This window comes from Physeter macrocephalus, chromosome 13 (assembly GCF_002837175.3).
Source record: "Physeter macrocephalus isolate SW-GA chromosome 13, ASM283717v5, whole genome shotgun sequence".
Classification (NCBI taxonomy): domain Eukaryota; kingdom Metazoa; phylum Chordata; class Mammalia; order Artiodactyla; family Physeteridae; genus Physeter; species Physeter macrocephalus.
This window is the reverse complement of record NC_041226.1, coordinates 7,126,197-7,152,491: the sequence shown is the minus strand read 5'-3', so window position 1 is coordinate 7,152,491 and position 26,295 is coordinate 7,126,197. Positions and strand designations below refer to the sequence as shown.

General features: G+C 36.5%; 1 protein-coding gene across 3 annotated transcripts in view; it reads left to right on the top strand.

Moving 5' to 3' along the window:
* UBL3 (ubiquitin like 3) overlaps positions 1-26,295 on the top strand; it is a 69,466-nt gene that overhangs the window by 33,049 nt on the left and 10,122 nt on the right. The window contains exons 2-3 of one of the 3 annotated variants that reach the window (XM_028497939.2): positions 8,119-8,386; positions 23,328-23,436. In XM_028497939.2, coding sequence (XP_028353740.1) covers positions 8,384-8,386; positions 23,328-23,436 — 112 coding nt within the window. In that variant the 5' untranslated portion in view covers positions 8,119-8,383. Of the gene's footprint in view, positions 1-8,046; positions 8,387-23,327; positions 23,437-26,295 lie in introns of all 3 variants that reach the window. The other 2 variants (XM_055089676.1, XM_007101808.4) reach the window with 2 other exon arrangements.

The window sequence follows — 26,295 nt, the reverse complement described above, 5'->3', positions numbered from 1 at the left end:
CTCCAAGTAAATGTAATAGAGAGTTTTAAATAGCATAACTCTTAGTCACAATTGGGCAAAAATGATTCTTTAAAGAACAGTACTGTCCAACAGAAATGGAATGCAGCAGTACAGATAGTTTAAAATTTTCTAGTGGCCATATTAAAAAAGTAAAAGAAATGGGGGAAATAAATTATTTAAATATATTTTCACTTAGTATATCCAAAATATTATCATCTTAACATGTAATTAGTATAAAATTATTAATAGTATTTTACATTTTTTCGTACCAAGTCTTTGAAATCTACTTATAGCACATTTCAATTCAGATGTTAAATTTTCATTGGAAATACCGTCTGTATTTAGATTTCATAAAATCTGCATTTCAAAAGTAAATTCACACACCCACATTCCAGACATAAAGTTTTCCTATAACTGAATCTCACATCAGATTTTAAATTTAAATTAATTTCAAGTCTTCAATAGCCACATATGGCCAGCAGCTACCTTATTGAACAGTGCAGCTGTAGAATACCTACAGCAGAAAAATCTTACCCAGGGGTACACATCAGCGTCACCTGGGACCATACAACATGTGCCCTTGGAAATGAGTCAGTAGGTTTGGGATGGTTCTTGGTGTATGTATTTTGGAAAAGTTTCCCAGATACATTCAGATTTATACTTAAGAATAACTGATCCAGAAGAGAAAATAAGTTGCATATACTTAAAGTAATTAACCATGAGTTTACAACTAGGCTTTCAGTTAAGAGTAGCAAAAGAGCCACAGTGAAGGTATTCTGCATTCCCAGCCTGAAAATTCTTAGATTGAATTTTGAATTGGCTAATTGCTGTGCTGATTTGAATGGGAGGGTTTACATGGGGAATTAAGTAAAGAGGGTGGAGAATGGTTGAGTGACTGTCAGTAAATGACTGGAGAGAATTGTGGGCATCGGGACATGATCCCTGTGGCTCCTTTGGAACAATTCTTGAGGAACACAGGAATTAAGTTAGGCCCTTTAAGACTTGATAAGATTTAGAAGGGAGAGCATTCCAAGGACAGGCACATTAGTACAATTTCAACCTATATTGGAGAAGAAACTTGGAAAGGAGATGCAAAGCCAGAGTAAAGGAGGAAATACTACACTTGGATATTTGAAAGAAGGTAGGAATGCTTTTTGCTGGGGGAAAAAAAGAAAAAAAACTTTCAAAAATTAGTAAATAATAAATGACTTTATCAATAAAGACACTTAACTATCTTAAATCTGGAGAAAGGCAGTCTGGTTTAGCAGTTGGTGGTGCCATCAAGCAGCCAGGGTTTTTCCATTATTGGAGATGGGCTTTTCATCCTTGTGCGTGTTGTCCTGTGGCTTCAAGATCGCGTGTGGCTCCAGATATCACAACCAGTTCAAAAGGCAGGAAGGGCAGAGAGCAAGAGGTGGTGTGGAGGGCATGGCAGGGACAGCCCAGCTACCATTTTTCTTCAGCACTTTCTTCTTATCGGCCAAAGGGTACATTTCCTAGGAGCCCCCATGAGTCTTCCTTGTACCTCATTGTTCACAACTAGATCCCATGCCACTCCTAGCTGCAGTGGAATTTGCTATAGTTCTGATGTCTTCTTGTATTAAACATTGCTTCTTTTAAAAATACTCTTACTGAGGAAGGAATGAAATGAACATATCATGTATCTGCTAGCATTGTGTTTAGCTATTATGGCTTAAAACAAGTGAGGGGTTTACATGCCTCCTCCAGCACGAAATCTGGAAGGTGGCTTTTTAGGGCTAATACAGTGGCCTGAGACTGCCCTCAAGGAACCAGGTCCCTCCTGTCACTCCGCTCTACTCTCCTTAGCCTGCGGATTTCCTTCCCGTGGTCTGAAGATTACTGTAATTCCAAACGTCACCTTATGTTCCAGGTGGTGAAAAGGTGGAAGGACAAAAGGCTTTTCCTGAGCAGCACTTTATTTGAGAAAGAGCCCTTCCTCCCCAGGTACTTTAACCTGTACCCCATTAACCTGAAGTTGTCAAGGGCCCATGCATGCATGGGTGCTGGAGATTTGAGTATCTCTTTCAGGCCTTTATTGTAGAGGCTGGAAATTCACAACTGTTAACGGTGAGCAAAAAAAACACAACAGCAGCATAGTAGCCAGCCTTTCAGAGTAGCTTTGCGTCCCTGTGTGTCTTGTGTGCAGCTGCTTTTTCCTACATAGTGCTAGTTCTTCATCACAGTTTGTATTATAAACAACCTTGGTTCAAATAGGTAAATCATGTTCTTTAATTTAATTTAAAATATCTAATTCCTATGTAGAAAACCCACTTTTATAGGAAAAATGCCTGTCTTTTTTCACTCAGTGGGATATTAAGAAGTCATTAAATATTTACAAAGGTTGTGCACAAAATAGACTGCACGCCACTGAAACTGTTCTAGGTCATTAGTGATCTCTAGGTTACAAATCCAGAGACGCTTCTCTGTCTTTATCTTACTTGACCTCGCAGCAGAACTTAAAATGGTACAGCATCTGGTCTTCTTTAAACACTTTCTTGTGGTTTCCGCGACCCCACATACAGAGCTGTCTTGCTGCCTCATCAGCTCCTCGCTCTCAGTTTCCTTTGCCAGCTCTCGATTTGCTTTCTCAGTGTTAGCCTTCTTCAGGGCTCGGGCTGGGCTCTCTTCTTATCTTATTAGCTACTTTATCCATACAACGGCCAAGGTGATCTTCAGTGGAATTTGGATCATGTGCCTCCCTGTTTAAAACTTTTAAATGGTTTCACAGTACATTCTGAGCGCCACTCAGACTCCTCCCGGCTTGTGTGGGATCTGGCCCGTGTGCCCTTCAACCTCATTTGTACCAGTCTTCCTCGGCTGCTAGTCTGCCCTTAGCGTTTGTGTTCTCTTTCCTGAAATGGGCAAGGTTTTTCCTTTTCTTCCTTGAAGTCTTCATAAATGCTGTTCCCACTGCCTGGTGTGTCCTACGGCCTATTCTTTGTGTTTCTGGCTCCTATTTTAGGTCTCAGTGTAAGTATCACCTCCTCAGAGAGCCCTTCAATGAAACCTTCCTAAAGCTCCCTATTCTAGAGCCTTGTTTCCTTTATAGCACTTTCTTACCGGTTATCTTTTGTTTGTTTGCTTGTTTACATACACAGTGTGTCCATAGTAGGTGCTATTTTTTTTTTTTTTTTGGCTGAATGCATGATTAATACCATGGAGAGATTCTTAACATTATCTTGAGAAAAAGAAAAAAATTTATATTCTATTGAGCATGATCATACTGTGTAAAAAGAAATGTTAATAGTCTTTAGATGGTGGGAATCTATTTTTTTTAATTAACTTATAATAGCAAAAGAAAAAAACTCTTCTAACTTGCAGTTTTACATCTAGATATAACTTTCGAGATCATTGAATACAATCAGTACCTCCCTAATCAGGGAACATGGATAATAATATGCTAGTTTACATTTTTACAAAAAGATGTGGCGTTTACAGAATACATTCACATACTGCCTCATTTGCGCTTCAGAATAGATTGTGAGTAGTTAGGGTATTCTCTGTATGTAAGCCCTGATCTAGCCACCAGGCATGTGACCTTGGGTAAATCATCTGCAGAATGAGAAAATGAGGGTGGTGTGAATATCCAGTAACTTAATATATATCAAAACATTTTGCATACTCTGCAGTACGAAACAGATGTTGATAGTAGTGATGTTACAACTAAGAAGCTTAGCTCCCAGAACAGTCAAGTAATATGTCTGGGATGTCACAGCTATTAAGTGCTAGGTCTGATAACCCAACCCAGGCTGTACAGTGAACTGGAAAAACCTTCCCCTTAACTTTGGCAAGATATTTAACCTCAGTTAAGCCTCGGTTTGCTCATCTGGAAAATAAAGATATTATCTGCTTTATATAATTATAGTTAGCACACTTTCTGACACATGGTAAGTAGTCAGTAAATCCTATTGTTGTTATCGCCACCAACAATAATATCAAGCATGTCAAAAATTACTAGAATGGTAGTTTGATGAGTCGTACAGGTTTTTTAATTCTTTGCTGAATTCCCTCATTTGAGAAGTAATTCACATATACGTTGTATAATAGCTGTGCTGCAGCATAGTAAGACCACGTAGAAGTGGTTTGTTTTCCACGTATTTTCTAATTGTACATGCTTCAGGCTACCTTATTCAGATTTAAATTTTCAAAATAATAATGGTTTAAAGACTGAAACATTTGTAGAGTGATTGCAGACCTTCAGAGGACCTTGAGTCTTTGTAGTAAGGATTGTTAGTAAGCATGTGGAATGTAGCTGCTTCTTTTTAGGGTTACCTCTTCAGTGGTTGCTACGGCTGGTTAGAGACAGCATCGTGATCCTGGTAATCATGGTATTTTTCTCTTCCTCTCTAATGGCCCCCTGATGATTTTATTGACGCACTTTAGGGAGAATGATTAGCTGGTTCAGTACTTGTACCATGCCTTCATTAAGGATATTTAATAATGCTGCCACAAATACCCACTCTAAAAAACTGGCCAATGGTGAGAGGAAGTAGAAGGAAGTACAGACACAGAGGAATCGGAGTTCTTGTGTTTCCTGTCCTTGAGGAGTGTATAGTCTAATTGAGGAGATAGGAGTTACATGTTTACTTGCTACTCAAAGGATTAATAGGCCTAAATGTATGGCAGACCTCACATATAAGGCAGGAAATAATTGAGCAAGCTTAGGAAAAGGACAGATCAAGGATAGCCATTTTATTTGATTGAAGCGAATTATTCCTTATATATAAATATGAGACTAACAGCACTTTAAGGTCTTAGAATTTAGAGTAAATGTTCATACTTATTTTATCTGATCTTTGCAGTAGCCATTAGAGGTAAAGTAACAGTCATTAAAGTGCCTCCCAAATGGATGTAGGTAATGTATGTAATGTGAATTAAATAACAGATTTGAAAACATATTGGGGAACGTCAGGGGGGAATTAGGAGAGTAATAGTCTCCAGCACTATCTTGGCCTAATGTAAATGTGTTAGGAGACCTTAAAGAAGATGAGGGGTATTCGCCAGAGAACCATATGTTGATGAAAACGTCCTATGGAGACATTACCCTCCTTTAATTCTAAGATTCTGTCTGTACTCCTCAAACATATTTTACTCACCAGCTAAGCTTGTGTTGACTGTATTACATCTCATTCACAAAATAACAAAGCATCTAGCATATAGTTTTCCTCTTTCCTTTCCTTTTTTGTGACCCGAAGAAATGTACAGTTTTGATGGGGAGACAAAGACAAACCAACAGAACACAGGTGCACAGAACACACAGGTGCACAGAACACAGAATATGGGGAATAAGAAAAATACATTAAGATTTTTTTTCTTTAGAGCCTATTTGACTAGGTTGTGTTTTCGTAAGGTATTTCTACTAATAAATATGTAAATGATTAATGTGTAAGTACATGAACTGCTTATTCCATGGCACTGTAATTGAAATGTCAGTTGTTAAAGAAAAGAGACACTTACGTGTTCTCTTTACGTGGCAGGGACTTCCTGCCCTCAAGTTTTTTCCTAAAATTTTCCTGTCATTTCCTTAAATCTAGAATAGGAAACCCTTGGGGGATAGCAGCTGAATTTAGAACAGTACCTAATTAAAAAGCTGAAAGAATCTGCAAATAATACCTTTCAGTAGAATGGCCTTACCAGTTGTGATCAGAATTCAGACCAAGTCATGAGAAAGATCCAAGATTATATCCTTACTAGTTTATCACCTAAAAGAATTGTGGCTCCAAAAGGTAGAAAATATATGAAATACATACAAACCAAGTTCAGAGTTCTTATATATTTACATGGGAAGCCATTCACACATCTTGAAATTCAGATAAATGCCACATCTAATCAGTGTTGTAGCCACCCAAGTAGAGTTATAGATTTCTTTGAGTAAAGAGAAAAATTAAGCATATATACATTAATAGTAAACTTGAATCTAAGGGTCAGAGTTGTCCCACCCAAGGTAGAGGCACCGTTCATATTGAACGGATCGTTGATTATTTTGAAAGTTTTCTTCATTTTTTATTATAATTGTTGACTGCAAAGACAGATGATTTGTATGTATATGTTTGACAACTTTCTGGCAGGTAACGGTCAGTGTCTCGTTTGGCGGTCAGTAAGACATCCTTTAGGTTGGAGGCAGGCTGCTGAGGGACCTGTCTCCTTCTTTAAGTTCTGGCATCATTGATGCAACAGCTATCATGCAGGTTCAGCTGGCAGTTGTGGTTGCAGGCAAGAGTCTGTCCCTGGGTCTCTCTGATCTTGAAGGAATCTTAACAGCTGAGATGGTAGCCCTAAAAGTTTCATAGGAAAGTTATCCCAAAATTGTTTGTGATGGTGTAATTGTTTTATTAGACAAATGTCTTTTACCTCCTGGAAGATTTTGAATTAAGTTTAAAAAGAATACACAAATAAGCAATCTCTCCATATTTGGCAGTTTATGTAGTTTTCATAGTTAAGAGAATTAGACTTCTTTGAATAATAAGACTGCCTTATAATTACAATTAAAAAAAACTTTTCATCATAGAAAGTTTCAAACATTCATAGAAGTGGAAAATATAGTCGAAAGGACTCCTATGTACCTATTACCATGCTTCAACAATTAAAAACATGTGTACCATTCTTATACCTATTCACCACCATTCTCCCCCAACAAGTTGTTTTTAATAGAGTATTTTAAAACAAATCCCAGGTTTTTGGTCATTTTTCCTTAAATTCTTAGGTGTGAATCTCTAACAGATAAGAATCTATATAATCATGACTTCATTATCACAGTAACTCCTTAATAACATTTACTCTGCAGTCCATATTGAGATCTCCCTTATTTTACTTAAGAGTTGGTTTGTTCAAATCAAGATCTAAAAGGGTTTGCACATTGCATATGATTATGTCATTTGAGTATCTTTTATTCTCTTAGTTCCCTCCCTCTTTAACCCCCTTTCTCTCTCTCTTCCTATGCCATTGACTTGTTGGAAGAGCTGCACATATGTCTTGTAGAATGTACTGCGTTTTGGATTTGGTTTAAGTTTTGCTTTTTCATAGTGTTATTTTATTTCTTCCTCTATTCCTCAGTTTTCCTGTAAACTGGTATTGCAGTCTAGAGACTCAATTAGATTCAGGTTCAATGTAATTCCAATTCTTAAAAATTGAGAAATAATTCACATACCATAATATTCACCCTTTTAAAAAGTGTACAGTTCAGTGGATTTTTTGGAATATTCACAGAGTTGTGTAAACATCTTTTTAAGGTATCTTTAAACAGAAACACATATAAAATCAGGTTATGTATTCATTGGTTGATGAAATTGTTACCAGAGGCTCACAACCTAACCCTAATAGTAGTGGCTCAGTATCCTCTTACTCAGTGTTCATGAAACTTGTGTAGAACAGACTACTACATATAATGAGAATCAACCATACCTAGGACTGGAATTGCTGGATCATAGGACAGCTCTGTGTTTAACGTTTTGAGGACCTGCCAAACTGTTTTCCAGAGCGGCTGTACCATTTTACATTCCCCTCAGCAATATTTGAGGATTCCAGTTTCACCACACCTTTGCCAACTTATTGTCTTTTGTTTTGGTTATAACCATCCTAGTGGGTTTGAAATGATACCTTATTGTGGTTTTGATTTTGATTTCTCTGATGGCTGACTGAATGATGCTGAGGTCAGTGTACTTCCAATGTAAAATATGTAATTGAGTTGATTTTTTTTTTTTTGCTTGTGATTTCTAGGATAAACACTTATAAGTTTATTTACATTACTGTGACATTGACAAGAATGTAAGGTTCATGTTTTTATAAGTTTAGTTTATTAGTTTTATAGGAATTATTAAGTAATTGGGAAGATTTGCCATCAGGTAGTTGAAATATGTAAAAAGGAAAAAATTCTATTGAATTTATAATTGCAGTTTAAAATTTAAGAAGTTAATCAAAAGTCAAGTGATACATTTTGACAGATTTGTAAATTGAATAAAAATTAAAGCTAATTTTAGAAGCTAGAACTAACTTGGAGACCCTGTCTCTTCATTTCTTTCTCTCTAGTTTGAATCATCACTGAGCCCTCTCTCCATCCTCCAGCCCTTCACCCCTGCCCCTGCCTTCTTGTCTTCACAGAACAGCTACTCCAGAACTAGTCCTGTATGCGCACCAGTGAATCTTTTGGATTTGAACCTCTGTTAGTCATTCCTTTGAATCTTTGTTTCCTGGGGTGAGGAGATGGTGCTTCAAGATTGGTGTTGCCAAGAGCAGTGGAGGTGGAAATTGACAGAAAATGAACAGATGATGCTATCAAGCCCCCAGTAAATACAACATAGAAGACAACATTAAGAACAGGAATCAAAGTTAATTCAGTATATTTCTGGAGTGATTAGTAGAAGTCATGGTAATTATTCTTCCATTTAACTTCCCGATAGAGATTATTTATTTATTTGTTTTTACTTTTATTTTTAAAAAGCAGAACAACTCAGATTTGTTTATTTAGGAAGCATACATTTTGGAGACAAATGGAGTAGTCCAGGTACTTCAGCCAGGGGCCAGGGGCTCTGACCATATACACTGATCCTGAAGTAAATTCTACGTGCACATATGTGAATAATTCATTAAATAATAGTGACTGAGTGCAGTAATGAAACCAACCTCAGAAGAATCTTTTAAAGTATCAGATGAGTCATTTGAAGTAAAAAACCATGATGTACTTTTAAAACTTTTGATGCTCTGCAGGCTGAACTAACTAAAACTTGTTAATAATTATAGGCCATTTAGCCTAGTGGCTAAAAGTGTAGGCCCTGGAACCAGGGTTGGATTGAAACCCAGCTCTGGTACTTCTTAACCAGGTTTGGGTAGGTTATTTAGTCTCTGCTTAGTTTCCTCCTCTGTAAACACTGGCATAGTAATAGTAACTTTCCCATAGGGTTGGTGTGAGGATCAAATATATGAAAAACACCTAAAAGATGACCCGGCACACAGTAAGAGTTATGGGTGTTTGCGATTACTAATAATGTTGCTGCTTTTCACTGCATATTAGGTGTATTTTAGTCATAGTATTACAATAGATTAAATAGACTTAGGAATTTGCTGGGAAACTAACTGCCGTAATAGCCTTTTTTCTATAGAAATGTAATCCAGGTTTCAAACAGTGGATTTACACATGAAGCCTTGGGACATCAAAGCTTATAAATTAGAGTTGGTTAAGATCCAGATTACTTAGTATTTGCTAGATTAAAGTCACTACCAGTAGAGTTGTTCCTCGAAGGCATTAGGTCCTATGCACATAAAAATTTATGTATGTGTGATCAAAACCGCTAATTCCATTCATGAGTGAATAGCCTGAATACTTGAATGTGAAATGAATATTTGCAGTCTTATCATTTAGGAGTGCCAAGAAAAGACTATTTTAGCTCCAGTAGGTAACAATCATAACAGTAACTTTGGGTAGAATTCTGCCTTTGTTATTTGTAGTCCTGATGCATTTAGTTCTTCCCCACAACTGCTGCAAGAAAACATAATCAAATGCGTAGCACTGTGGAATTACTTTTGAAGAAAACTGGAAAAATAATTCTTTTATATTCCCTAAGAAAGCAACTTTTATGCCCCTATTAGTACTTTCTAAAACGGAAGATAGCGTAAGGACAGTATGTTAGGGATTGGTAATTGTTCAAACATTAACGTCATGAATATTCTGAAAATAAATACGCTCTAATATAAGAAATCAAAGTGATAGGAACACTGTTATTAAGTTCTTACAATGAGAGGTCGAGAGACTCATTAAATATCTTTCCCAGACTTTTGTATCTATTTTATGGTGTTCGTTGCTCTGAGCTATTGTTGATATATGTTAGAAACTTCTGTAATTCCTCACTTATTCTTGTGGATTTTGTTTAATAGACATGAGCGTAGGCTATTTTATTGATTTAAAAAATAGAGCATTGCTCAGCATATAGTCCAAGTCAGAAGATAGTCATACTTAACTGACCTGCACCAATTTATTTGGATTTCTGACTATCTTCTGTTTTTTTTATAACCTTAGACAATTTTTCTTAAACTCTGAACCTAAGTTTCTAAATTTGCAGAAAGCATAAGTGATATTTTCTGGCTCAGTGCCAGGGGTTCTTTAGTTCTTGAATTGTTTCTCTGGCAAAGATGCATTCTACTCTTTTCATGTCCATGTCTCTAGACATTTGTCTAATCTGCTCATAACAGTCTTTCCTCTTTATAAATATTCCTTCTTTTGCTCTCTGTTTGTCATTTATTTTTTCCCAGGAGTTCATCTGCCCTTTTCCTTAACTATTTCTTTGTAAAATTTTTCCTTTCAGTTTTAATTTGTACTTTACTACTGTGTAGTTTTCTTCTTTACTTTCCCTCTTTGAAACCATCTGCTGCCATTGCATTTGCTTTCTGTATTGTAATGCTAAATGTTTTGAGCTGCTGGATATATTTATATTCAGTAACAACTTTTATGAACATACAGTTCTTGTGTTTTTTTAAATGAATAGCATGATGCATTCACCCCCAATGATGAACACTTAGTGATTATGTTAATTAACAACATTCTTAGCTTAGATGGTATACCCTGCATAGATGCAGAATTTTGTGCTGTATTTTCCCGATAATTGTACTTAATATTATATGCTGATGTTGATGCATTTACATGTCTGCCTTTTTCATTTCCTGCTTGTTTTGTAGAGTTCTGCTGCTAAATAATTTTGTCACACTAAACCTAAGTAAAATAATTTATTATGGTTTTAAAATTTAATAAATAGTAATGAATAAAACAATTATATTCAAGTAAGAATTCATGAGTATTCCAGAGACATTGATTTATAAATGAGAACCTCAATGCCAAGAGCACATGAGGTTGTGGCTATCTGGGGCACCACTGAGGGACAGTATCACTAGGCACAGGTTGATGCAAATTGTCTGTGTGAGCTGAATAGGCCTGTGAAGCACAGGCAGCCTGGAACAATCGTCGTCTTCATAGCCAGACAGAACGTATTCTTCTTAAGCAGGAGAGTTTGCTATCACTTTTGAATAATGAGTTGACTACAAACATACTGTAAAGAATAGGATGATTTTTTAAAATGTCTTTTTCTTTTTTCCCTCTTCAGGGCAACTGTTTTTTATTATCACTGTGGGCTGTTTCAGGGCATGTAGTCCATGATAGTTGTGTGTGGAAAACAGTGAGTCTATCATCACCTAACTGTGTATAATAGTAAAAACATTAGAATACATTTTTTTCTTGGTAGTTGTTGGTAGATCCACTTCCTGGTTATACTTAAAGTATCCTGTTACATTACATTATTGAGATATTTTAGGAATGTTGGCTGTAGTCTGGCATATTCTGGTATATTATTCATTCATCTTCCAGTATATTAAATACCTAGTATTTTTCAGGCACAGTGACTAAGGTTAACTATATGAATTAATTTAAAATGCAATTTTCGTCTTTAGAGCTAAAAGTAGGATTTAATTGGTAAACAAAACACAGCCAAAGGCTCATCTCCAGCATTGTTTTGTCACACACACATAAGCAACTGTGCTTGTGTATGTTAAGTTAGCAACTTATGAAAGAAGAGAACTATGAAGTTTTAAGATTGATGTTTCCACCCTCAAGAGAGTTAAGACACGTGACATAAACTGTATCTTCCTACAATAAATGATATGATATATGTAGGATGACCTTCCTATTTATTGTCGAGATTGAGATATTTCTGAGAGTAAAAGGGGGCACTGTGCATCCTAATAGCGAGACAACAATTATACAACAACGATCACAATTGTTCCAGGCAAACATGGACACATAGGGTCACCCCAGTATACACCCATGATTGGGTAGAAACTCTGAGGTAGGAATGAGCAGTGTAGGCTGGAGTTGTCACATAGGCTTCAAAGGAGGCATTAGAACTGAAAGAGAGGAATCAGGAAGTCATTCTTGTGATTCCTGCCAGGATAGGATTTATAATGAATGTATCAATTTGGCTGGAGTAGAAATTTGCGTAGGGAAATAGTATTACAGTCAGCCCTCCATATCTGTGGGTTCCGCATCCGTGGGTACAGAGACCCTAAGCCTACTTACTGTACTATGCCATTTTGTGTAAGGGAGATGGGTATCCGCCACGGTCCTGGAACCCCAATCCAGTGGATACCGAGGGACAGCTGTGGTTGGACTGGACTGAGAAGTTTCGACCATGACTATGTGATCTTGAGAAGTTACTTCACCTCCGTGTCCCCATTTACCATCTATAAGGTGGAGACTGTAGTACCTGTCTCACAGGGTTGTATGGCCATGAACTGCATACTTTCATGCAAAGTACTGTGTAGCACGTTCAAGTGATAAGTAAATGTTAGCTGCCTGTAGCACACTGACAATTTTAATTGTCAAAAGCGTTTGGAAATGTGCAGGGTGGATTGGGGGTGAGAGAGGCAGCAGAGAGAAGCTGAAAGAATTCAGTAACAGAGAGGGGAGAGGAGAAAACAGGGCAGAGTAAATGATGACTCTGAGCTTTCACGCCTGAGTGACTGGGAGACGGGGAGAGCTGAGCAGAAATAAATAAGTTGGGAGGGATACCTGTTGTTTAGGAAGGGATAAGTTCAAATTTAAACATATGATTCTGAGGGGACAGCAGGCTCTCTAATTAGAAATGGTCGCCGGCAGTTGGAGAAGTGAAAGTGGTCCTCCATGGAGAATGGGGGTGTCCCAAATAGGGGCAGCTGAGGCCTCGGGTGTGGATGAGGATGTCTCCTGGATAGGGTGTTGGAAAGAAAAGATTGATGAGGGAACCTTGGAAAGCCCATATTCGGAGTAAGTACAAGAGGAAAGAGAACAACTAAAAAGAGGCTCAAAGGAGCAGGAAAAGTATTCTCCAAAGTATGTTTTACTGAACACTAGATCTGTGGGATTGGTAACAGGTAATATGGGAAAGAAAATTGGTTCTGTGGTTAAGTACTACAACTGTGTGAAAGTTACATGAATTTGTTCATTGCAAGAACTCTCTGGGTTTTTAATACGTTAGCATACATGGCAAATCTCCAAGAGGGGAATATATGAAGTAATGTTTTGCAGATTTATCCGATCACTGAACCCTTTTCTCCCCCAGAATACTTAATGGATGCTAGTGTTCCAGAAAACACATTTTGGGGATTTTAGAAGCCTATCAAGGAAAGATTTTCAAGAAGGAAGGAGTTAAACTGTGCCAAATGTTGCAGAAAGACTAAGGAACATGAGAAATGAGAGGAAGATATCTACAGTTGATGTTTTTTATTAGATGGCCCTCGGTGACCTTCACAAGTACAGTTCACTAGTGTGACTTCAGTAGGCACTGGTTTATAGGGAATTAAAGATAAGAGTTAGTGATGTGATGAGGAAATGAAGGCAGTGGGTTTACATCATTACATCTCTGTTAATTCAAATATGAAGTGTGACAGATAGGAATAACTTGGTCATTAGTGAATGTTTATATATCCTATGCATTTTTATTATGCATAATAAAATGGTTATATTTCTAAATAACATGCCCTTTTTGTTTAATGTTAATCATATATTAGAGCTGGAAGGGACGTTAACAGTCATCTGGGACAATCCCTCAGAGAACTATTAGCTTTTCTTTCTCAGAGCAAAGGCACACATTAAAATTATTTTCTTTTCTAGCCACAGCCAGACCATCAAGTCTAAACCATTTTCCTCATGTTTTTTTAAAAGTATATGGGAGGGACTTCCCTGGTGGCGCAGTGGTTAAGAATCTGCCTGCCGACAGGGGACACGGGTTCGAGCCCTGGTCCGGGAAGATCCCACATACCACGGAGCAACTAAGCCCGTGTGCCACAACTACTGAGCCTGTGCTCTAAAGCCCACAAGCCACAACTACTGAGCCCACGAGCCAGAATTACTGAACCCCGTGCGCCTAGAGCCCGTGCTCCGCAACAAGAGAAGCCACTGCAGTGAGAAGCCCACGCACCACAACGAAGAGTAACCCCCCGCTCGCTGCAACTAGAGAAAGCCCGCGTGCAGCAACGAAGACCCAATGCAGCCAAAAATTAATTAATTTTTTAAAAACGTATATGGGAAAGATACGACTTATCAATTGTGTGTTTTTAAGGGGTCGATCTTATGTGAATTTTACTCTAATATTAAAGACCATTTTGGATATATACTGTCCTTTCATTTGACAGTGATGCAGATATTTAATTCACAGTTACACTGTAAAGAGGAAAGTCATTTTGACATCCTCTAACAGCAGGTGTAGATAATTTTAATTAAAACTGTTTCAGCACTTTTTGGTGATAAAATATGCCATAGAACTGATGGCTGATTTTCTGTTACATGCAAATCAGGGACCTTCTTGTCTTAGCCGCACTATCTGTGGAGGTGGGTGAATGCTTGAGAGCAAACCCAGAGTACTGGAGAGCTACCGATCATCTTTGTATCTTCTACAGCGTCTAGCCTACTTGCTTGTTTAACAGACATTTGTGTGTTCAGTCTCTGGGAATATCAGCTGAAAGTAGAACAGTCTTCAATACTCTGATATAGACCCCTGTTCCCCTTGGAAATTCACAAATTCTTTTTGGCACATGAAAGATTCTGAGAAGTTTTGCAGTGAAGAAACTTTGAATTTTGTTTTATAAATTTTTGTGTGTGTTTAGATTGTAGTAAAATACATACAATATTTACCATGTTAACCATTTTTAAATGTACAGTTCAGTGGTATTAAAATCATTCATAGTGTTCTGCAACCATCACCACCATCCATCTCCAGAACTCTTTTCATCTTGTAAAACTGAAACTCTTTACTCATTAAACAGTAACTCCACATTCCTCCTTCCCCAAGCTCCTGGCAGATACCTTATTTGAATTTTTTAACCTGGCACTTCCAAACTTATTTTACGGTAAATGAAAACTCTTTTCCTCCTGACATTTACTTATATTCTCTAGAAGTTCCATCATTCAGAGAAATGCAGGATTAGTTTTCAGCTAGTATATAGCAGATTAAGGAGTATTTTTGCCTCAAAAGTTGCATGACTCCTAAGAGAAAAGCAAGCCCTTTTGGAGTGCCTATCTGAATAAGACATAAGTCCAATATTTTGAAAGCTGTAGAGGAGACTGGGAGGGTGGTTTAGGGAGGCATTGAAGTTATGCTGGAGCAAACCCTGACCTAGGAGAGAGCGGTTTGGGTTCCTGTTCTGCTTTGCCACGAACTAGCTAGTCTGAAGGGCCTCTTTTGCCTTGTCTGTTCCCTGTCTATGAACTGGATGAATCCTGAGACTCCTTCCGATCTTAAAAGTTGAGTGATTGAGGAATACTGTAAAAGGCATGGAGTTTATAGTACTGAGAATTTGATAATAGCTTAGAAGAAGTAGGACGAAGAGGATCTGGGAATTGATACCCACAGGAACCTCAGATGTAACCTGGCATACACCTCAAATAATGGCAAAGCCAAGACAAGTGTAAGAAGTATAGATGTCTGAAAGATTCATCCTGTGTCATACCTGGATTTATCGGAGTAGCTAGGTGATTAGAGAGAAGAGAAAGTGCTATATAGTAGTTGCCAAAATACAATGTATGTAAGGAAAAGTTCTAGTACTTTGTTGGTATTCAATAAATATTAGTTTCTTCTCTCATGATTTTAGGCTGTTAGCCAAAAAACTTACACCATTGTATTTCCACTAAGGAGAGATGGGCAGAGAAAAAAATTGTCACCTTCCTGAAATACATGAAAATATATATTATGAATATAGAAAAAGTTCTGTCCCTTCCCCAGTGTCCTTTATTGCTTTGCTTTTGCCATTTCCCTTTCTCCTGTCTGCAATTTAATATATTGAGTGCTTGGTTGACAGAAACAATTGTACTGAACTGTTGTTCTCATTAAAGTGAGTTATAAGACCTAAAAATCCTCAAAACAAGGGTTTCCCTGTATACAAACCCGGTGTCCCAAAGAGAGTGCTTTACTTTCATTCAAAGTTGCTATTTAGTTGATAGTATGTATAGGAAATCAGACTGCTACTATTTCATATTGAAATCTTGTTAAAGCAGCTAGTTTGTATCCTATTTAGGGGCAAGTTTTGAAGGGATATCCTATAGTCAGGTTTTAAAGTGATGCAAAATCATAATTTAATTTCAGAACTAACATGTTTCTAAGTTTATAGGATTTAGAACTTGAAGGAAAAATTATATTAAGAATAATTTTCAGTGATTCTCAAGAAACTATATTATCCAGTTTTCTCATGGAATTTTAATTTTATCCAAGTTTCCCAAACTTATTTTAAAGTAAATGTACATTATAAAGTATCTAAAGAAAGAGCACCATGTGGTTAGTATTACATGACTTACTAAACTGATGATGGTTATGATGATGATGGTAATAGGTGACTTGTGATAAGAGTTAATTAGGCACTTACAATGTGCCAGGCACTAAATGCTGTATAAATTTTAAGCTACATTGTTTGATTTTAAATTGTACTTATAAGAATTCAACATTTTCTTTGTTTCTTCACTGATGAAAAAAAAAGGTCAATCTATATAGAAGGCAAGTAGGCTAATTCCCTATTATTATCAATTCATTTTTATTGTCCAACAGCTTCTTATTCATGTTCAGTGGTCAAAAAATAATGAATAAATAGTTGATGGGTTCATGTAATTCAAAAAGTATTAAGTGTTGCTTTGGGATGGTGTTCTCCTACGTTTTTAAATGAGTCAAATGTTCTGGAAATTAACATTCCAAGTAAAATGAGATGCTGTAAAAGTTTTACTTGGGAACTTAAGCTAGAGAACTCTCTGACCTCCCCTTTACCTATTTTTCAGGGTAGGTAAGTGTCTCTACAATTAAAAATAAGGAATCCCACTGAGTTTTTACCTCTAAAGATTTAATATTTCATGTATATTAGACTCTACATCATTTTAAGTGTTAAAAAGAAGATAGAAAAAGATCCCATAGTTTTAATCCATTTAGCAAGTCTCAGTGTACCTGAGTTTACGACTACATAATACAAGTAAATTCCGAGACAAGAATTCAGGTGTATTTTCTTAGAAGTTAAAATCTGTTTTCATGAATGCCTTATATTAACTTCTTCACAAATAGGACTGCTCCTTCATTCCAGTAAAAAGTAGGAATGCTGTCTTGGCTCCTTCAGTTCTATTTTGAAATTCTTCTCCTGCTCTTTTTTCAAAAATTTAGTTTTATCGTTTCATCCAGGATGATTAGGCTCAGGAGAATTTTTTATGCCATCCCCTCTCAAACATGTAAGCCCAGAGTGTGTGTGGATTGGGGTGGGCAGCCTGGGGCACCGAGCGTTCTAACCAGAAGGAACAACCTGGGTAAAGGCCTTGAGGCAGGGAAGAACTTGGCAGTTTTGAGGAACTGAAAGAAGGTACCTGTCATTGGGGCATATTGGGGGCAAGTATGATCTAGATGACAGAGAATAATCATGGAGACCACGGTGAGGAATTCGCCAGGACCACTTGGTTTGCTTGCGCAGAATGGCAGACAGCAGGTTCTGTGTTGTTAGTGCCCTGGGTTCAGCTCGCAGCTTCCCACTTACTAAGGTCTCTACGCTCATTCCCACAACTCTGAAATGTGGGTAGGAACACCTGCGTCAGAGCCTGGCTGGACTCGTGCTAACTAGGTGCATGGGTAGTAAGCCACACAAAAAATGGCAAGCTGGTAGCAGTTTTACTTCTTTACCCTACCCTGGAATCTCCAACTCACAGGTTCTCCTTTCTGTTCTCTTTTATGTTCATTCAGCAGATATTTGTTGAGCATTTTGTAGCCACGCCTGTCCTCCATAATTACGTTTGTATGTCTCATAGCTTGAAGGGTATGAAATCCTCCAGGGATTTCATATTAAATGTTTTGTAATCCAGGCACCAAACATAGTGTCTGTTTCAGAAAATGTTTGAATAAATAAACAACTAAAAGAAAGTTTGTGAAATATATAATTATCATATTTAAGCACTGCAGTTACTTGAATAATTTGTTTTAAATCAGTCCTGTGTAGAAACTTGAACACATTCCTCCTTCATTCCATTTTTCTTTAACATACAGTTAACAAAAATTCAAAATATGCCATTTATAAATCCATAACTCTAGAAAAGAAATGCTTATCTATTTTCAACTTCATACCTTGTTTTAAGTCAATGGTAGGTTTATATTTTTTCCTCTAGATCAAGTAGCTATTTTAGTACAAGATTATGTTTTAAAAAGCACTTTTCATCTTCAAATGAAAATAAGAAAAATAAGTAAAGACAAACATAATACCATATAAATTTTTAGCAAGTTGAGCGCTTGTTTTTACATCTTTTTATTTCAGGTAATTATGGATTCATATGCAACCGTAAGAAATAGTACAGAAAAATCCCATACACCCTTCACCTACTTTTCCCTAATGGTAGTATCTTATAACTAGTACAGTAGCCCAACAGGAAATTGACGCTAATAAAATCCACAGACTTTATCCGGATTTTTTCAGTTTTGCATGCGCTCATTTGTGTCTGTGTGTGCTTAGTTCTGTGCAGTTGTATCATGTGCAGATTCATGTGTCACTTACACAGCAGCACACATTGCAGTTCCACCCCCGGGATCCCTGTGCTTCCTTTATAAACACAGCCACTGCCTTCCCTTCTTCCTAAAACCTGGCCACCACTCGTCTCTTCTCCATCTCTACCTTAGTCATTTCAAGAACATTATATCAGTGGAATCATACAGTATGTAGCCTTTTGGATTGACTTTTTTTTTTTTTTAGACTGGGTATAATCCCCTTGAGATCAATTGAGAGCTTTTAAAGAGTGATTTTCAAAGAAAGTCTAACATCTTTCCCACTGGCCACTTATATTCATCCTTTAGCAAAAAAGGCAGGAATGAGTGTGGCAAAGGCAAAGGTGCTTCCCTAGGAAGTGGAGTAGAGTGCCCCAGGACTCAGTTTACTCCTCAGAGACTCTCAGGGGAGTCAGGGGTTCCTTTTTTGATCAACATGTTGATCTTTTTGTAGAAAACAGTCATATCTTCATTTCTTTTAAAGGGCATGGTCCATCTCCTCTTGCCCGCTTATATTCCAGTTAGTCCCATCTTCCATCTCCCCCCGCTTCCTTCCTCTAAATTTTTCCATCCTGACCAATTGAAAACAAACTGTTGAGTGAATTAAGCTCTAGATGAGATTTCTCCACATTGATATAATCTAACAAATCGGAATGGAAATCAATTTGACCGAAACTTTTTTTTTTTAACTTGAAATTACATGCATGGAAGAGCTTCTGTTGTTTCCATTGGCCTTTCGGGAAATTATCATGGCAGTTCTACCAACTAATCGTCTTGTTTTGATTTGTTTTGCCTCAAAAGTAATTATAAAATATATAATTCATTTGGATGACCTAAGTGCCATCCCTTGGGAATTTCATTACATAATAGCAGCTCCATCTCATACCAAGTCATTCAGAGTCCTGATTAACAGTTTTGTTTTTAGATAAGTATGTATATCAGTATATCACATTTTAAGCTGTAAATAAGAGTGTTGTTTGTAACCCGGTGTCGATGTGTTGAGAATCCCACTACCTCACAAGCAGAGGTTCTTTTAAGGTATTTTATAAATTGATTTGGCTTCAAAGAAGTAAAAAGGTCTTTCATTAATAAGTATTTAAATAATTATTACATAATCTTCTAAAAGAAAATTCCTACAAAGAAATTTGTAGGAAATACTATACATTTACTGAGGGGAGCTATAATTGACATTATTTATCTGAATAAGCCTGAGAGATTCTAACTATAATATAAGAACACTTAACTGCTGACCAACCTGTGTAGCTAGATGTTTGTCTGGGTGATTGCTTTCAGGATTTCTTCTAAAGGAAATGATGGGAATTCAGTGTTTTCCTCCCTTGGCGTTAGAGTCCTAAGATGTACTTGACTGCATACTGAGGCAGATAGATTCATGCTTCTAGTCTAGGGACAAGGCTGTCACATAGATAAAAGCATAGGAACAAGTCCAGACTCATCTGTTAATCTAACATATCAATAAACCCAGTCTTTATCTTCATTTGAAAACTAGGCACAATATACATGTTAATATGGTAGCTCAAGATTAACTTCACTTTTCAGAGCGCCTTACTAAATAATAGCATTTATATGAATTGTGGCATATTGCTGACACTAAAGATCCAGACCCTGACAAATTAAACATTGAGGGTTCTACACATTGAAATATCCACATGTCATGTCACTACCACAAAATTACTATCCATTCTCATTCGACTTACTACACTTGTCATTTAATAAAATGCCCAGAATGTGGAAGCCTGGATTTGGATCTTGGTGCTGACCTATCTAGTCTACATCTCTACTTGAGTCTTCAAACTGAAGAAACTGAAATATTAGTGAGTCAACAAATACTGGTTGAACACCTACTGTGTGCCAGGCACTGTTCCAGGCAGTGGAAGTGTTTCAGGCAATGTGTTATTTTACTCACCCACTTAATTTTGCGGGTTTATTGCTGTTAGTTTTAATTTTGGACTTAAGCTTCTTTCCAAATGCAGTCTTTAACTGCTACTGTCAGTTATAGATAGTTTAACGGTGAGACTTGATAAATTCTTAGATTGATGTACTTTTAGACTTATTCTTGCAGTTGTCATGTTCTCCCCTTTCCCCACCCAAAGGGGTGATTAGTTTCCCTCTAAGTAGGTTTTAAAATCTTAACTCTGCTTTCTGTTCTCATTTTGTAGCCCAAAGCCACTTTCAAACTTTACCACGAATTATAAACTTAAATGTTTTCTGGGGCCAGCCAGGTGTAAGTGTATGAAGCAGACCAGTGTGAGTATATTGAGATTAGTAGGGTATGTGTCAAGCTGAAAAGTTCATGCCCACCTGTAAACATTTTTAAAAATATTTTTTAACCTGTGTCAAACACATCTGCAGGCCAAAAGTTTTCAACATTCTGAACATCTAGATAAACATGCATTTGTTAGACCGTTGACTTTAAAATACGAAAGTGAAATATCAGTTTATTAGTGACAGTGATTGTATCAGTTTTAAAATAGGAAATGCCAAGAACTTTGCAGCATGAATGCAGTTAGTGTTATGTATTTATGGGGTGGAGGTATGTGGATTCTTTTGTTTTTGTTTAATATATTGTGGATGTCTTTCCATGTCAAATCATATAGCTCTATATCTTATGTCATTTAATGACTGTGGGAAATTTCCATAGTAAGGATGTGCTATCATTTACTTTTCCATTTCCGTATTGATGGATATTAGGGAAAATCTAAAGTATGCATTAGTGTAAACTTTACAGAAGATAAGGGTTAAATCCTCCTTCCCTCTTTTTTTGGCTATTTTTAAATATAATTTGAAAAAAAGCTCAATAGAAATTAACGTTAAACTTAAAAGTTGATTCCAGGAAATAGTAGGTTCATATCACTTACATAACTCTTAGGAAGCCTGAATTTAATTACATTTCTTTCTGGTTAAGCAGACACATGTGGCTGAACCATTATGAAGGGCATAATTTCTTGGGCATTAATAACTGAAGGGCTGTTACCCAGTAGTTTGAAACTATTAAAAGATTCCATATAAGTTCAGAGCAAATATATATTTACCAGTATTCACACGTAAAGAGACAGCCTTGAATAGTGATATACATATGTGTGAGAACTAAAATTCACATTGTATTGTGTAGATGTTAGGTTTCTTGCTTTGGGAATCACTCATTACTTACTTGTTATAGGAGATAAATAAGGTGGTGCTTTCTTACAATATAATCATTCTTGCAAACTATTACTTGAATTTTGTTCTAATGGAACTTAAGAGTTTCTGAATCAAATTACTTCTTTATAGTAGTGTGATTTCATCAGATCTCTTCCTGTATTAAGTTCTTTGGTCTAATTTCATTTTAATTAGGAAAGGCAGCAAAAATTCATATTGGACATATCAGAAGGGCTTTTCACCTGAAATGTAGATGTCTTTTTCTTTTATCTTTTAAAATACTTTAAAAATTGAGATATAGTGTCCATACAGTGAGAATGAATACAGTTTCTAATATGGAACCCAGTTCTACTCCATCTACTATGGAATCCAGCTGCATTCCATTGACTGCAGAATTGTTTGTGTAGAGCATATTCCTAGAGGAGATATTTGATAACTTGCAGTGCATTGCCACAGTGGTGAGGCACTGAGAGTGGCGTTGGCCACGGTGGCGGCAGATAGTAAATCAGTGACCTGGTATCTTGGTGTTGCTGCAGTAGGTGCCAGTTTATTCACTGTAGGCTTTGTCATCTTAAAGATTTGCTGGGGGTTTTTTTGTAAGAAAAAAAAAATGTTGGTAACTGAGGAGGAGAGCTTGGGTAACCTAGGACCTGGCACAATTCAAACTGGTACAATGACATTCTCTGTTCTCTCTCTGTAAAGAAGCTAGGCTAGGCCCAGCGCTGAGCTCAGGACTGGAAGTTTTAGGAAAGTGTTATTTGCTCTCTTAACAGAGGCCTGGAGGTATAGAAAACTGCACTTGTATTTCTGTAACTTATAGGGGAAATGAATGAATATTGTGGTTTAAAATAATATCATTAATTACGGATAAAGACAAAAATGAAAAAGTGAACATTTTGGAAAATATATTAAGATTGGTATAAGCAAATATATATTGACTTGGAATTGTAAATCCAGTGGATCTCAAAATTTGTAGTTCTCTCGTCCATTTTAGGTTTTCCGGTGAGGGTGAATCTGTGTTCTTTGTCACACATGGCGCCTCCTCCCCTTCCCACAGAAATGAACGATCATGTAATTGGGATTAAAGTAATTACTATTATTGAATCCTCTATTAACTCTAATAAAGTTCTTTAAAGTTATAGTTTCTGGTTAATTTGTTTAGGTTTGAAAATTTTTTATAGAGTAAAAAGTGGTATATAATTCTTGGCTCTTTCTTTTTCCTAAGAAGCAGATTAGCAAGTAAATACTTTTCCTGTTTAGTGATGTGATCTGCAGGGTATCCACTTCTGTTAGCTTTTCAATGGAAAATGTGTATTTTATAGTCGTAGTGATAACCTGTAAAAGTTCAATTCTGAGCATTGCTGGAGTAGTTAAGTTTAAAAGTGTAATGAATTTTGGTTTTCCTTTGTTCGTTTATTATGATAAATTATCCCCCCACACACACACATATATATTAAATAATGGAAATAAAATCATGTCTCAAATTCCCATTCTTTAAAAAGAATCTTTTTATAATTTAAGTAAATAAAAACCAGAAAATGGCATTAGTAATAACTGAGAGTGTTATTGAAATGAAAAGACTATGAGTCATTATTTTATTTTAAAAATTTCAAGGTTTATATTAAAAGAATCATTGTCTTCTTTCAGATAAACTTGCGCCTCATCTTGGTAAGCGGAAAAACAAAAGAGTTCCTGTTTTCTCCTAATGATTCTGCTTCTGACATTGCAAAGCATGTGTATGACAACTGGCCAATGGGTGAGTGGTATTTTTCTCTTGGGAATGAATAATGTTAATTCTTCATGCCCTACCTTGTTTCACAGACATTTTGAAAAAGTTGTAAGTAAACGAAAGAGAACAAACAAATGATTGAGGGTATAAGGCTTAAAGTTAAAGGAGTTGCTGCATCCTTCCTGGGTTTTGCTTTTCAGCTCCCTCACTGCAGAATGATAACGGAGCCAGTGCATCAAGTCCCTGGTTGGCTTTAGAGCTGTTTTAATGTATTGATAAAAGAAAATTATTTTTTAAAAGAATACACAAGGTAGCTAACACACACACATACACGCTTTCATATCAGTAACCCTATTTATACCAAAACACAAATAAAAGGAAAGAAAAACTATCTTTAACAAATTATAATACATTCTCTTTGGTCTATTCTATACATAGCCTATTTAAAATTGAGCTTGACACAAAGTTAATTTCTAATTCATGTCACTTCCTGTGTTCTCTGAACTACTACAAGGTCAAGAAGGTATAAAATCCATTTATACATTGCATTTTCAAGCCAGTATCCGTGACGCACAGAATTTGGGCACGGGGGCGGGGGTATGTGTAGGTGGTATTCCTTTCTCTGGTTCTTTTCTATGTAGTAAGACTGTCTTGCCATCCTCAAGTGAGTCTTTCTTTAGCTTATATTCTTCCTTTGAACTTAACCCAAGTCATCTTGACCCTTTTAATGGCATGTACCATAGTGATATGACTGTTTCAGCTGATTTCACTTAATTTTACCACCAAAGCAATTTGGACTTTTAAATCACAAGACTTGTTTTAACAAAGAACACAGTGTATACAAAATGAATCAATTAGATCAGTGTTTCTCAGCCTAAAAAAATATATGGAACTCTTTACAGGAAGAAAATTCTTGTAGATTCCCTAGTGCTGACTTAAATTATTTTTGTTATAATGTTTATCTTTAAGAATAGAGACATATAACTCAATTAACTCTTTATCCTTATTAACTTGTATCAACCATAAAACTAAAACAGATCTACAAAGAAAATGCAAATGTAACTCTAAAACCAGTAGTGTTCAAATTAACAACTTTAATGTGCCACATGATATATTTTTGCTAAAACTAACTCACTGCTTGCACCATGAATATGGTACTGTTGAGTGTGGCACGCCTCTGCTACTACTTGCTGTATGAGAACCCAGTTATCTGCAGATTCACCACAAAACCTTCATTCACACAGTGTACCAAATTGTCATTCAGCCTTCACTTAACAAGAATGCATCGTTTTGTATTAAGTCAACCTCTGTTCTTTTCTTGTTAACCTCTTGACAAAGAAGTACTGCTTGGCACCAGTACAATCGTAAACTTAAATGCATACATGGGCGCTAAAATCCCAAGGCTGTACTTGGTTGTAAGGTAATTATTTGAATTATCTAGATGATCTCTTGCAGATTATCATTAAAATGAAAACAGAATCTAGAACTTATTGAAGAGGACTTTGAGACCCTAAGAACCTGTCTTTGTGGATTCATAGACCTGAGTTTAAGAAATAACTGCTTTAGACAAACACTTTCAAATGACTGGATCTTTCTTCTCACTGATAACCAAGGAACAAGTCAACACTAGCTCGTAAATCAGGAAGAGACTGAAGCTAGGGGTCATAGATAAGAAGGAATTTCAGAAGAGCTGAAGTAAACTAAACTTGGGCTCTTAGAATACTGGATTTTCTTCATAGCCAGGCAGGGTATGGAAAGCGTTTTTAAATACCTGTGTGGTGGTGATGTTGTACTAAGTGTAAAGATGCCTTTTGTGACTTTTGTGGGGTGGAGGGTGAAGATAGGCTTTTGACATCTGTGGGCGTGTTGCAGAAAAGAGCACTACAGCCCTGGCTGCCAGGGTTACGCCATAACTTGAGGTAAAGGAAGTACTTTCACGTTCGTGATTGTTTGACTTAGACATTCAAATTAGTTTCAGTTCCTTAAAGTATCCTGATTAATGGTAAACAAAGGTGAGATTCAAGCGCACGTCTGTCACATAGTTTCCCAAACCATCTACCAGTGTTGGAAATTGACTGTATCAATTCTACGTTACTTATTTTCATAGAAAAAGTTTTTGAACCCAATCTTTTCCTCAGTTTGCCAGTTCTACTGAGCAATTTTAGACACTGCAGGGAATAAAAATAAATAATTTTTATTTTATATAAAATATTAAAAAATCCAGGTCTGCTTTGTATCACATAATGCACTAGAGGTCAGCAAATGTAAATATTTATTGGTGCTAATAATAAAAGTGTAGTGAATATTAAATCAGTAGAAGGAAATACTTTGTGCAGTATATTTTTGGAAGGAATTGGTTTCCTTTGGTATATTCTTGTGCAGCTTAGTGGAATATTAATAGATGGAATAGGCAGGCACATAGTGTTATTGGGTCAGAGTTCCAAAAAATAACCCACTAAATATATGTTGCTAGTAGCTGAAATTCCTCCTGTAAGCATTGCTCTTCTACAGGTCTCTTTAAATTTCAGATCCTCTGAGAGGGAAAGGAAGATAGCATATAAAACCACAGAAGCACATGAGAATCACGACACTCTGTGTAGGATAAAGAAATATGTGGCGTCAAGTTTTGGTATCTCAAAAAAATACTTTAAACATTTTTAGAATTTTTTTTTCCGTGTAAATTAGACAATTACTGTCATTTGTCTTTATATCTTGACCAGAAATATTCATATATCTGATAAGGGTCTAATATCTAAAATATACAAGGAATTCATACAACTCAACAGCAAAAAACCAAACAATCCAGCTTTAAAATGGGTAGGAGACCTGAATAGACATTTTCCCAAAGACACACAGATGGGCAACAGGCACAAGAAAAGATGCTCA